Genomic DNA, 13,777 nt, shown 5'->3' with positions numbered 1-13,777 from the left:
CCCTCACCACCATCCATTACCAGACACCCAGCCCTCATATGCATTAACTCCCCATTCTCCCTCCCCATCCAACCCAAAATGTGTCCTCTACTTTCTGTCCCTGTGATTTCCGTATTCTAGCTATTTCATGTAAGTGGAAGCATACGACATCTGTGCCTTTGTGTCTGGCTTATTTCACTCAGCATGGTGTCTTCAAGGTTCATCCATGATGCAGCGTGTGTCAAAACTTCATTCAGTTTAGGGTTGAATAATACTCCATTGCATTTACCCGTTCATCAGCTGATGGACCTTGGGCAGCTTCCATCGTTTGCCCACGGTGCATAATGCTGCTCTGGACATCGGCGTACAAACACCCTTGTGTTTTGTGCTGCTCTTCTTGCTGTAACCCAGCTGGTGTGCAGACACTTCTATAAGGTGTGTCTAGGTGAAAACTGAACTGTGTTTTCAGGCAGTATGACAGCACACCGCTTCAAAGAACCCAATACAAGTTCCCTTGTAAAATGAGTAAACTTCGATAATGCAATTGATTACCTTGCTGATCTTACCATAAGCACATTCTTTAATTTTGGTATTTTGGATTTTCCTGAAGCAAGGCTTGCTTGTCACTGGGGTGTGGGAAACTCTAGTGGATAGCTGTGGTGTCTCTATCCTTGTTAACCCTGGCCCACCTCTCTTTCCCCTGCGTATGGCATAAAAATGTGGACTCGGGGCTCTTTGGCTAATATGGGGCTTACGTTATGTGAACCATCAAAAAGGTGGTTCCCTTTTAGTTTCCACCTAAAAGGTGGTTCTGACTATGTGAACAATCAGAAGGGTGGTTCTAACAGCCCCTAGAGAGGGGCGATGGATTGACAGTTCCCGAAGCCCAGACACCAGTGTTGTAGCCTTGATTCGGTATCTACATCTCCTCCCATGACCCAGGCAGAGTTCAGTTGAGGTTTCTCCCTTCTCGAGTGACCCATCTCCAGAGAGAAGCTGCCACCTCTGGAGAGAGGAAGAGGTTCTCAGCTCAGCCTAGCTGGGATGACCAAACAGAGGGCGGGTGGCCTGGCTATTGTGTGTCCCTGCTGCTCAGATGCCTCGTCCCCACCCGTTATGCTCACAGAGAAACCATGAGCCATGAAAAACACCGTATTGTTTTGTGATGTCACCTCTGAAATGTTCTGAGTGTTTTGGTGACCACCTTCTGCATAGGACTTATACCTGGCACCTCACACTGGTATGGCTTTTTTCTTGAGATAGAAATAATGTTAGATAAAGAAGTCGGTATGGTTATCTGTGCTTCAAAGGATTTCAGAAAGCTTTTACGTCAGCTGTACTATTTGTCTTAATTATTGAATATCATCTACATGTTCTTTCGGACTCAGATTTCCATAATGTAGATAACTGACAGGAGGGCAATAAATGAGCAGAAAGTCTCATGTTTCTCACGCTAGCGACCGCAGTCCAGAGGATGGGCTGGGAAGCAGAAATTGTCTTACTTTCTCTTTTCCACACCTGTCAAGGCCAAATTTCATAAGAAAAAGAGATACCAGGTCTGAGATTCTAGAAATTCCAGTCAGTGTGGTTCTACCTCAGGCAGAGATCGTCACCAAAGGATGTTTCCTGTTGGTTTTAGCAAGAATAGCCCTCTTCTTTCAAAACTCTAGCATGACGTTGAGGAAAAGCTGGGGAGTCAGGGCCTCGGATTCTGCTTCCGGGGCCAGCTGCCAACCAGCTGTGTGCCTGGGAGAGGACAGTTGGCCACTCTGGACCTTGGGTTCCTTCACATGAGGGGGCTTGGTCAGGGGTCCATTAAGACCTTCCAGTCCTAACATTTCCAGTTTATGTGATACTTTGAAATGACCCAAACTTCTCCAAACAGGATCTGTTGGTACTTGGTGTTGTGCCACCACTCTAGATCTCTCAGGGGAGAATCAGAGACAGGTCTTGGAATCAAATGCCAATGAATGCATCCATGGCAAGAAAATCTAGTACACGCACCAAAGGGTACCAGGTCATTTGGAGGTGCTAAGAGAATTAAGTTCTGTTACATACTAAAGATAGAGGGCTTAAAGGAGGTGGACGTGTTTTCCAGAGGGATTCAGAAGAGATGTCCATCAGCCGGTCACGTCCGGAGAGCCCTGAGCTCCCCAGGTCTCCTGCTTAGCAGCTGTTTCCCCAGTGGAATCCTCCTGATTGGATTGTTTCCCACATGCTGCTATGTCACAAAGGATAGCCTTGCTTCTTCAGAGTTATCTGAGATCCTGCTTGAAGACCATGTCGGGGCAGCCAGAGGGGCTGAAATGCAGGGTGGAGGAATCAAACGTAGAGGTAACCGCCTGAAAACTCTGGCCAGGAAGGTGTGAGAGGAGGAGCCATTGCCAGGGATTATTTTTTTTCCTCACGCTACCTCTTCTGTTAGAATTTTCAGGAGAACAACAGGTTTAGAGAGAAAACCCTTCAGCGTTCTTTCTATAGGTGAAGGTAATTGTAACAATTTATGCAAGCGTCTAAGTATAGGGCTAGAAAACATTCCAGATATTTCTTTTTACATTGCCCTTAGCATTTTGTAATGAACAGCCTCTTTTAACCCCATTGCAGCTCATGAAGCTCAGTTGGAATGTAACTTTCTCCTGGTCATTAGCCAGGATGACTTGCCAACCGGGTTCCTACAACTTGTGGGAACCTTGCTTTAGGGCTGATTCTTTCTACTTGAAATTCGTATGCAGTTCCTCCAGCTGCCTTGAGAGGAGAGACTTCCGCCTTTGGTTTTTTCACTCCAAGTAAATTAATGTGCATTGCTAAGAGAGGGGCAGAGGGGCAAGGAGGCCTGGGAGTTGGATTTGGAAGAGGTGTCGTGGTCATGTGATGGAGAGACTGGGGAAAGGGCTGGAGCTTGTTCTGGAGCTGCTCACCTCCTTGGCTGCAGGACTGGCCAAGAGGGTACAAGCCACACACCGGGGTGCTCTGGACAGGGGCTCTGGGGCAGGGGTGTGGGCTGCTGTAACTTCAGATCAGTGGAGCCTGCCTTACCCCTGGGGCTGAGAGAGGGACTGGCGAGCTTGCTCTACCTCCCCAAAGTACTTTGAGTGTCTGTTATAGAGGCTGAGCTGGTGCCAGTTTGTGGGGAAAGGACCCATGTGGGAAACTAGGTTGACTGAGCCCTGATCTGATCATGTGATCACAGGGCCAGGCAGGTGGGAGGTAGATATTTTATCAACGTGGGAACCGAGGTATTTTATCCCATGTTTGAACCCGGTATCAGGTCCCATCTCAGCTCTGAGATTCCACCCTTGCTTTTAGGATACAGCTTCTCCTGACTTTCACTCATATATCTGCCAATGCCGCTGTGCTCCCCTGTACTCCAGGAGGGATTGCATGATTGCATTCCTTTTTGGAGGAAATTGCAGCAGCAGCTCTGCCCCTTCAGAAAGTGCCTCTGGCCTCCGGGCTTCCAATCCTGCTGAGCATCCAGGCTGCTCAGTTGCATTGCAAATGCCGTGATTCACTATTTGTTATCACCCTGAGGTCTTTTCAGGTCTTACCGATCTCCAGATTTTCTTCCACACATGAAATATTTGTGTTTCCCTCCAGCATAGCAACTTGCATGCCATCGTCTTTTTTTGCTACCCATGCTGGCTGACCTCCTGATTTCTTTTAGAACTTTTAGAATGATTCAGTTCTCACGGGCATGCTCAGCATCTCCCCAGGGAGCCATGTCTGTGAATTTCATTAAGGCTTTGTTTACTCCTAGATCATTAATGAAGGGTCTAGGCCAGATCAAAATTAGCTCCGACAGCAGCCTCCAATGCCCCGCATCCCTCAGTGTCCCTTTGTTTGTGCTTATTCTTCAGACGCTGTGGAAACCCACCGAGAGGGACCCAAATTTCTGCCAAATTAACTGTTGCGAAGAAGATTTCAGGAGGTTCTGTGTCAAATGGCTAGATTTGTGACATCTTTATCCTCTCCGCTGTTCGTGTTGCAAATCTATCAAAATCAGTAACATTTATCTCGGGAATTTTCCCTTTACCTGTTCACATTTATTAAGACAAATGCTGGTTTTATTGTGGTGCTGGGGAGCTGGGTTTATCTAAAAACAGGGTAATGAGACTCAGCCTTGTCATGCTGTCTGAGAAGCAGCGGCATGTTTGGTTTTTGTTTCCAGCATCCGGGAAACTCTCTGCTTCCCATTCCTTGAAAGACCCTCGGATGGCTGAATGTTCTCTGGTCTTAGCTCTCAGTAATGTTGGCAAACAGGGGCATCTTCTCCAGGCTGCGGTAGCCATGCTGTTCCAAGAATGGAGAGAAAACTCAGGTACCTGTCTGCTAAGGCTGGCCAGTGGCTATTCAGTGCCAGCCACAAACTCTGTAGATGGTCCACTGCCAACCACGCAGACTTCACCCTGGTGACATCGCCAGAGAGTCCTGCTCCTCAGAAAACCTTCAGCACCAGGAAGCGACGTTTCTCTTATCACCTCCCTCTTCCCTTCGCTTCCTCTCTTTCCAATGGCCAATGTCCCCTTGCTCTCCACTTGCCATGAGGCCAGTGGTCTCACCCAGGCCTGCCTGCGGTTACTGGTGTTTCGAGCATTTTCCTTCCAGAACTATTCACATATTTCAAAGGAGATGCCAGAGGCAGGCAATGCCTATGGTGAACGCAGGCATCCCATCCAGGGTGCAGCTCCAGGCGGTGTAGGAGGGAGACATTTGTGCAGGAAAGTGTTATGCAACTCACAGTTGGCCGCACTCCACTCTTGGGTCTATCTGCGTATCCCATCCGTCCACAAAGAAGCCACCCTTTTTCCTGCCCATCTACTGGTGAGGCCATTTCACAGAGACCGTGAAAGAGCCAATCCTTTCCTACATGGGAAGCTTCGACCATGCTGCCATGGGCTCTGCTTCCCAGGTTGTTTGACCATTCAGCAAGCCAGGAAAATCCTTCTGGAATATTCTGGAAGTTTTTTTATTGGCACAGGCTTTCTGTGGGAGCTTGAGGACCTCAAGAGCAGATTAGCTCAGCCTATGGAACCAACCCAGGGGTACCACTGGTGAAGGAGACCTGCTGATGAGGAACTGGCTTTAAATATAGGCTAAAGAAGTCTGGGACCTTGTGTTGGCATGTGTTTCCTTAAGGTCAGATTCCCACGTTTTGGAAAGCCCTTTTGGAAAGAAATCTATTTAGCAATGTATGTAGTGCTTTAGGCCAGGAATGTTGAAAGCTTAACAATAAAACTGAAACTTTTTTTTTCTTTTTTCTTTTCTTTTTTTTTTTTTGGTGTTTATGGCAGCTTGCCTAGAACTTTCTTGTCCTCTCATAGTAACCCCAAGAAGTAGGGGGAAGGCAGGGACAGGGCATAAGAGAACCACTGCAACATGATATCAGCAAATGCAAAATAAAAATCTGGGCCTTGTGAAGTGCTGGAATGAACATTTGGAATAAGATCTCCTGGTTTTAAACCCTGGCTCTGCCCTCTTGCCAGATATGTCAACTTGAGTTGAGCCATGCGTAGTTCATGCTAGGTTCTCTGTGGTATGGTAATCATCCACAAATATGTAAGACAATCAGCACACCATCTGGCACATAATAGTCACTCAGTAAATGTGATTTCCTTTTTCCTTTTGTAAACAATCTTCCTCTAAGAAAATGCTAAGCAACAACGTTTCTGAATGCAGAGTAACAATTCTTGCATTTCTGTAGTTCTTGATAGATAAAGAAAATATCACATGTTCTCATTTTATTTTTGAACTTTACAACAGAGTCTCTGCAAGAAGTAGAGTGGATGTTGGTAAGGGATGCTGTGTATGCTTGTACAGGTTGTAGCATTGCAACAAAAGTTGTGAATGGCACCCCCTGGAGGTGGGCAACATACAACCCACATAACCATCTAGGGTGGCTCTGAATCCTGTTAGCCTCCGCATTGCTAGATATGGACATCGAGGCACAGAGATGAAGTATTTTGTAAAAGTCATCCACTTGTGCAGTGCAGAGCCCAGACTCTCTTCAGGCTTTATGATGCCAGGTCCCCAGCTCCCCACGTTATTCTGCCTGCTTGTTGTACTTTGACCTGCTTCATTGACATCAAGAAATAATTGGTGCTGTTCGATGATTTTTCAAATTGATTGTAAGTTTCATGAGGGCAGGGTCAGAGACCCCAAGACACAGTGGATACCAAATAATGTTAGTCGATTCATTGTCACAAATCCGTGTGTGTCTGTGGGCAACTGGAGAAAGCACAGAGTGGGAGCACAAGTAGAGTGAGGAGTTTTCAGAAGTCTAAGAAAGGACTTCCCTTTGAAGACTAAGTCTAGCTAAGTCTAATCAGACTCAGGGAAATGTGACAGATAAACAAAAAAAAGAATCTGTCTTGGCTCGAGAGCGCCCCAGAGTTCTATCCTAATTCTTGTCATATCGGAAAATGCCTATACTGTTTAATGTTTTTCCTTAAATTTTCTCACTTTCAAAAATGGAAAAGGTGCTGCTTACTTTAGCCTCATCTTGGTAATATGTAGGATCATGGGTTTGATGAGATAGGTATGCTTTTCTAATACCCATTAAAATAAAGACCAGATTTAAAATTATTTTTAAAAATTTAAGTATTCTAAGAAACTAGGCCATGTGGCCACCTTCTTGGTCTTGCCTGGGGAAAGAGGAAAGACGAGGACTCAGTGATGGGAGGAGGATTTGGTTTCCTCGTGAACGAGCAAAGGGATCCCATTATTCCATCAGGGTTTCCTGGATTAGGTGTTGTGGGCATGAAAGCGACAGGCCTAGGGTCAGTTGGGAAGAGTGGGTACAACGTAGGTGTGTTTTAGGTTTATAAGTAACAATATTTATAACATTAAAAGGGTGGGGGCAAAATACCAACTGGGTTGGTAAAGAGGGCACTGGCTCAGCAAGGCTGGTGCCTTATGGTGCCAATTAACCAACATGGGTCCAAGGGACCCAAGAAACTTAGACCGAGAGGAAACTTAGAGATAAGGCCTCCAAGCTTTCGTCACAGAGACGTGGACGCCAAGGTCAGGAGGTGAGATGACGTGACCAGGGTCACCCTGATGGGGTGTAAAAGGACAGAGGCCCACATACCAGATCGTCCACAGCGATCGCCCTGTGCTGAAGTCTTCTGAAGTGCATCTCTGCTGAGGAGCTCTTGAAGAGCAACTCCCCAGGTGCCCAGCTGAGGATGTGGATACAGAATAAAGGCAGCTGGACGGGATGATTTAAAGGTCACTATGGATGCTCTGAACAGGTATAAGGCATTAGTGATTCCTCTAGGAACTCTAATTAGAACACGACTGGATCAAGATGAATATTTCCCACATCGAAACAAAACAATCATGAAAAAGAGATTATGAGACCATCGGGGAAATATAAACAACAGCTGGATATTTGCTGATATTAAGGGATGATTGTTAAATTTTAAAGGGGTCATAATGGTATCACGGTTATATTGAAAAGATCCAAACTGAAGTATTTATGGATAAATCAACACAGTGTCTATGGCTTGCTTTTAAATAACCCAGCGATGGGGGTGGTGGTGGTTGTGGAATTGGGTGGGGGTACAGATGAAACAAGTTTGACCTTGATGTGACAATTGCTGAAGCTGGGTGATGGCTACATGGAAATTTATTAGCCTATTCTATTTCCAGTTGAATATGTTTGCAATTTTCCATTAAAAAAAAGTTAAAGGAGAAAATATCTTGATCTACAAGGTGCTGCTTGCTTTTGAGAAAGTCCAGAATGATTTCCCATGACTGTTTCTCTCTCTCTCTCTCCCTCTCTCTCTCTCTCTCTCTCTCTCTCTCTCTCTTTCTCACACACCACACACACACACACACATACACACACACACACACGTTCAGGGAGCCAGACCTGGGTTTGCATCTTAGTGACTAAACTAGTGCTGGTGATTTAACTTCTCTGAGTTTTAGTTTCTCCAGCTGTCAAGTGGGAATTATAATAACACCTTGCAAGTCAGTGTCGTGAGGACTAAATGAACTTAGTAGGTAAAATTCTCAGCTCAGGTCCTAGAATGAAACTGGGGCTTCCTTCCTCCCTTGTCATCTTTGGATTGGGGCACACTCTAGTTGACTAAAACTGCATTTCCCCATGGTAATATCTTCTAGGGCAAGATCCTGTTGATGCAGGGCCCTGCAATGGGTCAAGTGGGAGGATGGACCTCTCAAGATTCACTCCACATTCACTTTGGCTAATCCTCCTTGGAAATCTTGCCTTGGGTCTCCACAGTGAGGTACAGACTGATCCCAGATGCAGCCCAAGAACCAACGTGCCTCTCCAGTTGAGAAATGTGGAAACCATGGAGGCTAAATTTATTTAAAGTAAATAAGGGAGTGATTGCAGAAACCCCTCCCACTCTTGCTATCTGGAAGGTTAAGGAAGATTGAGTGTATTCTTACAAAGCTGACAACATGCACTTACTGCAAAGTTAATGGCATATACACCATACAAATTATCTCTCTGTATATGCAACTTGTTTTCCGTCTTTTCTATCTGCAAAATTGTAAAAATAACCTAAGAAATGAGGAATTGATTGAGGTACTCTGATGAAATGCTTTGAGTGTATTTAGAAGTAGCTATCACAATCTTATTTTTATTGCTGCAATTAATTCATTGCTGCAATTGTCACCTCTGCCCCAGGGAACATTCCATCCATTCACCCCTTTTTTGAATACATCTCATAATTCTTCCATTAGTGAAACCTATATTTCTTGGCACTTGGAAGTTTTAAAAACACGTTTGCATTTGTTCTCATTCAATCCTTACAACAGAGTCATGAACTAAGCAGCGAGCATATTATTATTTCCATTTACAGGCACATTTCATTGACTTGTGATGTTGGAGGCTGCCTTTGAGATTATGGGCTCTAATGTCCTCTTTGTTTTACTGGTGAAAAAGTTGGGTCTCAGAGAGGATGACAGCTCTGTCCATAGGAGACAACCAGGATGGGAATCCAGGGCTTGACCCCTTAGGCTTTCTTTTTTTTCTTAACCAGGTGGCAGACTTTTTATGGTTTTATTTCACACAAATAAAACTTGCACACGAGCTCTCTATTCGTTTTCTTCGCTGCACAGCAGGCATTAGGGTTGGTGACTCTGATGGCCAGCTGGGCTGCTCTCTCCACGATGGCTTTGTAGTTCTTGGAAGAAACGTGAGCAATCTCAGCACAGTAGGATTTGTTGCACATCAGCAGCACTTCCAGCTCCTTGACATTGTGGACCAGGAAACTTCAGAAGCCACTGGGCGGCATATGCTTCATTTTCTTGTTGCTCCCATAACCAATGTTGGGCATCAAGATCTGGCCCTTGAATCTTCTCTGCACCCTGTTGTCAATGGCTGTGGGTTTCCTCCAGTTAAGCTTATCATACTGTGGCCATTTGGGACATCTAGCTGAAGCTTGCATAGAAGTAACCTCCAGGACAGCCTCTCAGCTCTATTTGAAATCTCTTAGCCACTGAAACCTTATTTTGTTCCCTTTCTTTTCCCCCTTTTGGTCAAAAAGGTATTCTCAACCCTTGATGCCAGGACATTACCTCTTTCAATCCTAAAAAGATCTCTGTCAGGGAGGAAGGGGCAATGATCTCATTTTGCAAATGCAGAAACTGAAGCTCCAAGTGATCAAAGAACTCACCCAAGTTCTTGCAACTGGCAAGTGGTGGTGTCAGCACTCAAAATATTTGATTGACTCCAAAGCCAATGCTTTTAACCTCTGTGATACACAGTCAGTCCTCACTCTTGGTGGATTCCATATTTGCAAATTCACCTACACGTTAAAATTTGTCACCCCAAGTCAACACATTCACAGTCATTCACAGACGTGTGCAGAGCAGCAATATACTTGAGTCTCCTGAAGCGCATGTTTCCAGCTGAGGTCAAACAAGGTGATGGGTGCTCTGTCTTCTTATTTCAGCCCTCATGCTGTAAGCCATGGTCATTTTGGGGTATATCTAGAGTGCTTGTTGCATGTTTTTGCACCTGTGTGTAGTGCTGAAGTGCTGTCTAGTGTTTCCAAGTGCCAGAAGGCTGTGACATGCCTTATGGAAGAAATACGTGTGTTAGGTAAACTTCATCCAGGCCTGACTTACTGGGCTGCTGGCCAAGTTCAACGTTAAATGAATCAACAATACATATTAAATAAGGTGTTTTTAAATAGAAAACCACATAAATCCAAGTTGTGTAGCAATCGGTTGAGGAAAATGTGGTGACCAGAGGCTCGTAGAACCAACCCTGGGAGGGGTGGTTTGGTTGCAGTGTTGACTATGATTTTATAGGACATAAGTACTGTGAATTACGAGGTTGGCTGTACTTCTTTGGGAGAACCTCAAGAGGCCAAGTGCAAAAGTGCCCACTGTGGGCAGGCTGGACTATCAGACTGGGCGACTTGAGGGGCATGCTGGCTTCTGAGCAGCCTGGCTTTGTCATTAACCCTGTGTTTCCTCATTCTCTCCTGCAGAGGGGCACTGCCGAGCCTTCCCTGAAGGTGTACAACTTGTACACCACCCCGAGGTGTGCCAGGCAGGCCGTCCTGCCGAGGCTCTGCCCCAGGGTCGTCAGCCAGCACTCCTACCCGCTGAACCGCTTTTCCTCCGTGCCCCTCGACCCCATGGAGCGCCCCACCTCCCAGGCGGACCTTGAACTGGATTACAATCCCCCCCGGGTCCAGCTCAGCGACGAGATGTTTGTCTTCCAGGACGGCCGGTGGGTGAATGAGAACTGCCGCCTGCCGTCCCCCTACTTCTCGCCCTCCTCCTCATTCCACCACAAGCTGCACCACAAGCGCCTGGCCAAGGAGTATCTCCTGCAGGAGGAGAACAAGTCCCTGCGGGAGGAGAACAAGGTGCTGCGAGAGGAGAACAAGACCCTCCGCAAGGAGAACAAGATCCTGCAAGCCTTCTGGGAGGAGCACATGGCCACACTGGGCCGGGAGGACAGCAGGACCTCCCAGCCAGTGCTGCAGAAGGACAACACGGTGCTCGAGGCGGCCAAGAAGGACAACGCAGCCCTGCAGGTGCCTAGCAGCAAGGACAGCAGCACCCTCCAGCTCCTCCGAGAGGAGAACCGGGCCCTGCAGCAGTTCCTGGAGCACAGGAAGGCCTACTGGGTCCCGACAGAGGACAAGGCCACCCCTACCGAGGAAAACAAGCAGGCCCCCTCTCCCCACGAGGAGCCCCACAACCTCGGGCTGCTGCCCGACAGGAGCCCAGGCCTCTCCTCCCCCTTCGAAGAGCCCAAGGGGCCCTCCAGCCCACAGGGGGACTCCAGAACCCTGCGTGCCCTCCAAGAGATGGTCAACAACCTGTCGGGGTCTTCGGGACAGGAGGAGAGCAAGGCCGGCCCGGGCCCACAGGATGGCGGCCAGTTCCTGCAGCTGCTGAGAGAGATGAACCAGGCGCTGCAGGCCCTGCGTGAGGAGAGCCAGGCGCTGCAGGCCCTGCACGAGGAGAACCGACTCCTGCAGGAGGAGAACCGGGCCCTGCACGTGCTGCGGGAGGAACACCGCCTCTTCCAGGAGGAGAACAAGGCCCTGTGGGAGAACAACAAGCTGAAGCTGCAGCAGAAGCTGGTCATCGACACAGTGACCGAGGTCACCGCCCGCATGGAGATGCTCATCGAGGAGCTTTACGCCTTCATGCCGGCCAAGAACAAGGAACCCCAAAAGCCCGGCAGGGTCTGAAGCATCGAGGAAGCATGGAGGCACCAGGCCTGGGGTGTGCAATACTCAGGGAAAGAAAATCTCCCCACCTTCCTTTTGTCCTCCACGCCTTCCCCCACCGGTTAGTGCCTGTCAAAGAGCAGAATTATTGGCTTTCCCAATCTCAGAGAAATAATAAAGGCATGAGGAGGCTGGGGCCAGCTAGTGTCTGTGAACTTTGGCTTCTCTTTCTTCTCCTTCTTTGAGAAATCCCCCCCACCCCGATCTTTTCCTTACTGCTGCCTTTGTTGTCTGCTTTTCCCTTCCCTTTCCCCCTTCTTCCTTTTTTTTTTTCCTCTTTTCATTCCCCTCATTCTCCTCCTCTCTATCTTCCTTTCTCATTGGCTTCCATTACTGAGGTTATGGGGTGGGAGAGAGGTCACTCTAGGCTGGGGTTTTTTTCAACTGCACCACCATTGACATTTTGGACGTGTTCTGGTTTGCAAAAGCTGCCAGAATATGATATACCAGAATGGGTTTGCTTTTGCAATGGGGATTTACTAGCTTACAAATTTACAATTCTAAGGCTATGAAAATGTCTAAATTAAGGCATCAACTGGATGATACCTTCTCTGAAGACAGGCTGCTGGCATCTAGGACACCTCTGTTACATGGGAAGGCATATGGCCAGTGGCTACTGGTCCTTCTCTCCCGGGTTTTGTGGCTTCCAGATTGTAGCTTCAGTGGCTTCCTCTCTCAGCTTCTCTGGGGCTTCTGTGAGTTTCTCTTGGTTTCATATCTTTTAAAGGAATCCAGTAAAAGGATTAAGACCTACCTTGGGGCAACTCCTCAACTGAAATAACCTAATCAAAAGGTCCCACCTACAGGTCTGCACCCACAGGAATGGATTAAAAGAACATGGCCCTTTCTGGGTACATAAGTCTCCAAACTACCACAGGACCAGAAGACTTTGTTGGGGGGGGGGGCTTTCCCATGCCTGGTGGGATGTTTAGCAGTACCCTTGGTCACTAGATGCCAGGTCCCCTGAGAAGCAAAATCTGCCCCCTCCCTTCACTGAGAACCCCTGAAATGCTCAGAGGAAATGAAGGTTTCCATGGCTAAATAAGTGGGGGAAATGTTGCCTCAGTCCCTTCTGCAGATTCATAATCATGCACCAAATTTAAGGGTCCAAGGAATCCAAACATGAAGAATTCTGATCTGTGGTCAACCCAGAATTACCCAACTGTGTTTGACCTTGAAATCTGTTTTTACCTTTTTCCTATAGACCACTCAGTTTGGGAAGGATTGCTGGGGCCCTCCCTGACCCCAGACTCCTCATCTACCTACACCATGGGCTCCCTGTGTTTACTCAGGGTTCACACTTACCCAGCTGGATAGAAGGGGTGGGATGGGGGGCTACCAGGCTGGCTGGAGGGAGGTGTGGATTGTCCTGGGCTTCTGTTTCCACTTCAAAGTTGGACACACTTTAGAATCAAAAAGTCAAAAGTCTCATTTAGGTGATTACACAGAGTTGGCCAGCGGCTCCCAAACTTTGCTGTCCATGGAATCACCTGAGGGTCTTTGAAACCACTGATGCTCGGACCCCATCCCCAGACATTCTGATTTAATCAGTGTTGGGTGCAGGACTTTGAAAGCTCCCCAGATGATTCCAATGGGCAGAAAGTTGGGAACTGCTGTTTTCGGGTGAGACAAGCCTTTTGATTTTCAGCAAAATATATGAGTATATGAGTATAAATATGAGTATAAATAGGGAGTCATGGGTGAGAGGAAGGAGGGGTTTATTCATTTTGCTCTTGGGATGGACATGAGTTTGAGACTGGGATAGTCTCACTCCTAATCCTTGGTTCACGTTGGCTGAATTTCTGAGACTTGAGCAAGCCACAGGAGGTGAGTCAAAAGGTGAGCCAAAAGGCTGTACCTCACACTTTCCATGTGACGTGGTCCCCTTTGATCCTGATAACCCGAAGGTAGTAATCTTATTTCTTCTCAGGCTGTGGACACCAGAATTGCAACAGGAAACTGCTGCTGGTTGGCTGGCTAGTAAAAGTCAAACCAGGATTTCAGAAAAGACCAGAAAACACATCACATACAAACTCCTTCGACTAGACCACATGGCCAAGTAAACG

The 13,777-nt window shown here is 47.2% G+C and overlaps 1 protein-coding gene across 3 annotated transcripts; it reads left to right on the top strand.

Annotated features, from left to right (window-relative positions):
- The first annotated feature begins 1,144 nt into the window (after positions 1-1,144).
- LOC119507330 (protein chibby homolog 2-like) lies at positions 1,145-11,788 on the top strand. 3 transcript variants are annotated; one of them, XM_037800494.1, is made up of 3 exons: positions 1,145-1,218; positions 1,494-1,578; positions 10,452-11,788. In XM_037800494.1, exons 1-3 carry the CDS (start codon positions 1,145-1,147, stop codon positions 11,670-11,672), a joined length of 1,380 nt encoding a protein of 459 aa, XP_037656422.1. In that variant the 3' UTR covers positions 11,673-11,788. The 3 variants fall into 3 exon arrangements, with proteins under 3 accessions (XP_037656422.1, XP_037656423.1, XP_037656424.1); XM_037800495.1 differs by lacking the exon at positions 1,494-1,578 and having other exon boundaries at positions 1,145-1,219; XM_037800496.1 differs by lacking the exons at positions 1,145-1,218; positions 1,494-1,578 and adding an exon at positions 2,260-2,313.
- Positions 11,789-13,777: the final 1,989 nt, after the last annotated feature.

Source organism: Choloepus didactylus, chromosome 12 (assembly GCF_015220235.1).
Source record: "Choloepus didactylus isolate mChoDid1 chromosome 12, mChoDid1.pri, whole genome shotgun sequence".
NCBI lineage: Eukaryota > Metazoa > Chordata > Mammalia > Pilosa > Megalonychidae > Choloepus > Choloepus didactylus.
This window is presented reverse-complemented; position numbering and strand designations above follow the sequence as displayed.

Excerpts from the sequence above, each read along its gene's own strand:
- LOC119507330 (XM_037800494.1), top strand. The coding sequence starts at position 1,145 with ATGTCACCTCTGAAATGTTCTGAGTGTTTTGGTGACCACCTTCTGCAT. Across the intron at positions 1,219-1,493 it reads TATACCTGGCACCTCACACT|ACACCTGTCAAGGCCAAATT; the intron begins GGTATGGCTTTT and ends TTTCTCTTTTCC. Across the intron at positions 1,579-10,451 it reads TCAGTGTGGTTCTACCTCAG|AGGGGCACTGCCGAGCCTTC; the intron begins GCAGAGATCGTC and ends TCTCTCCTGCAG.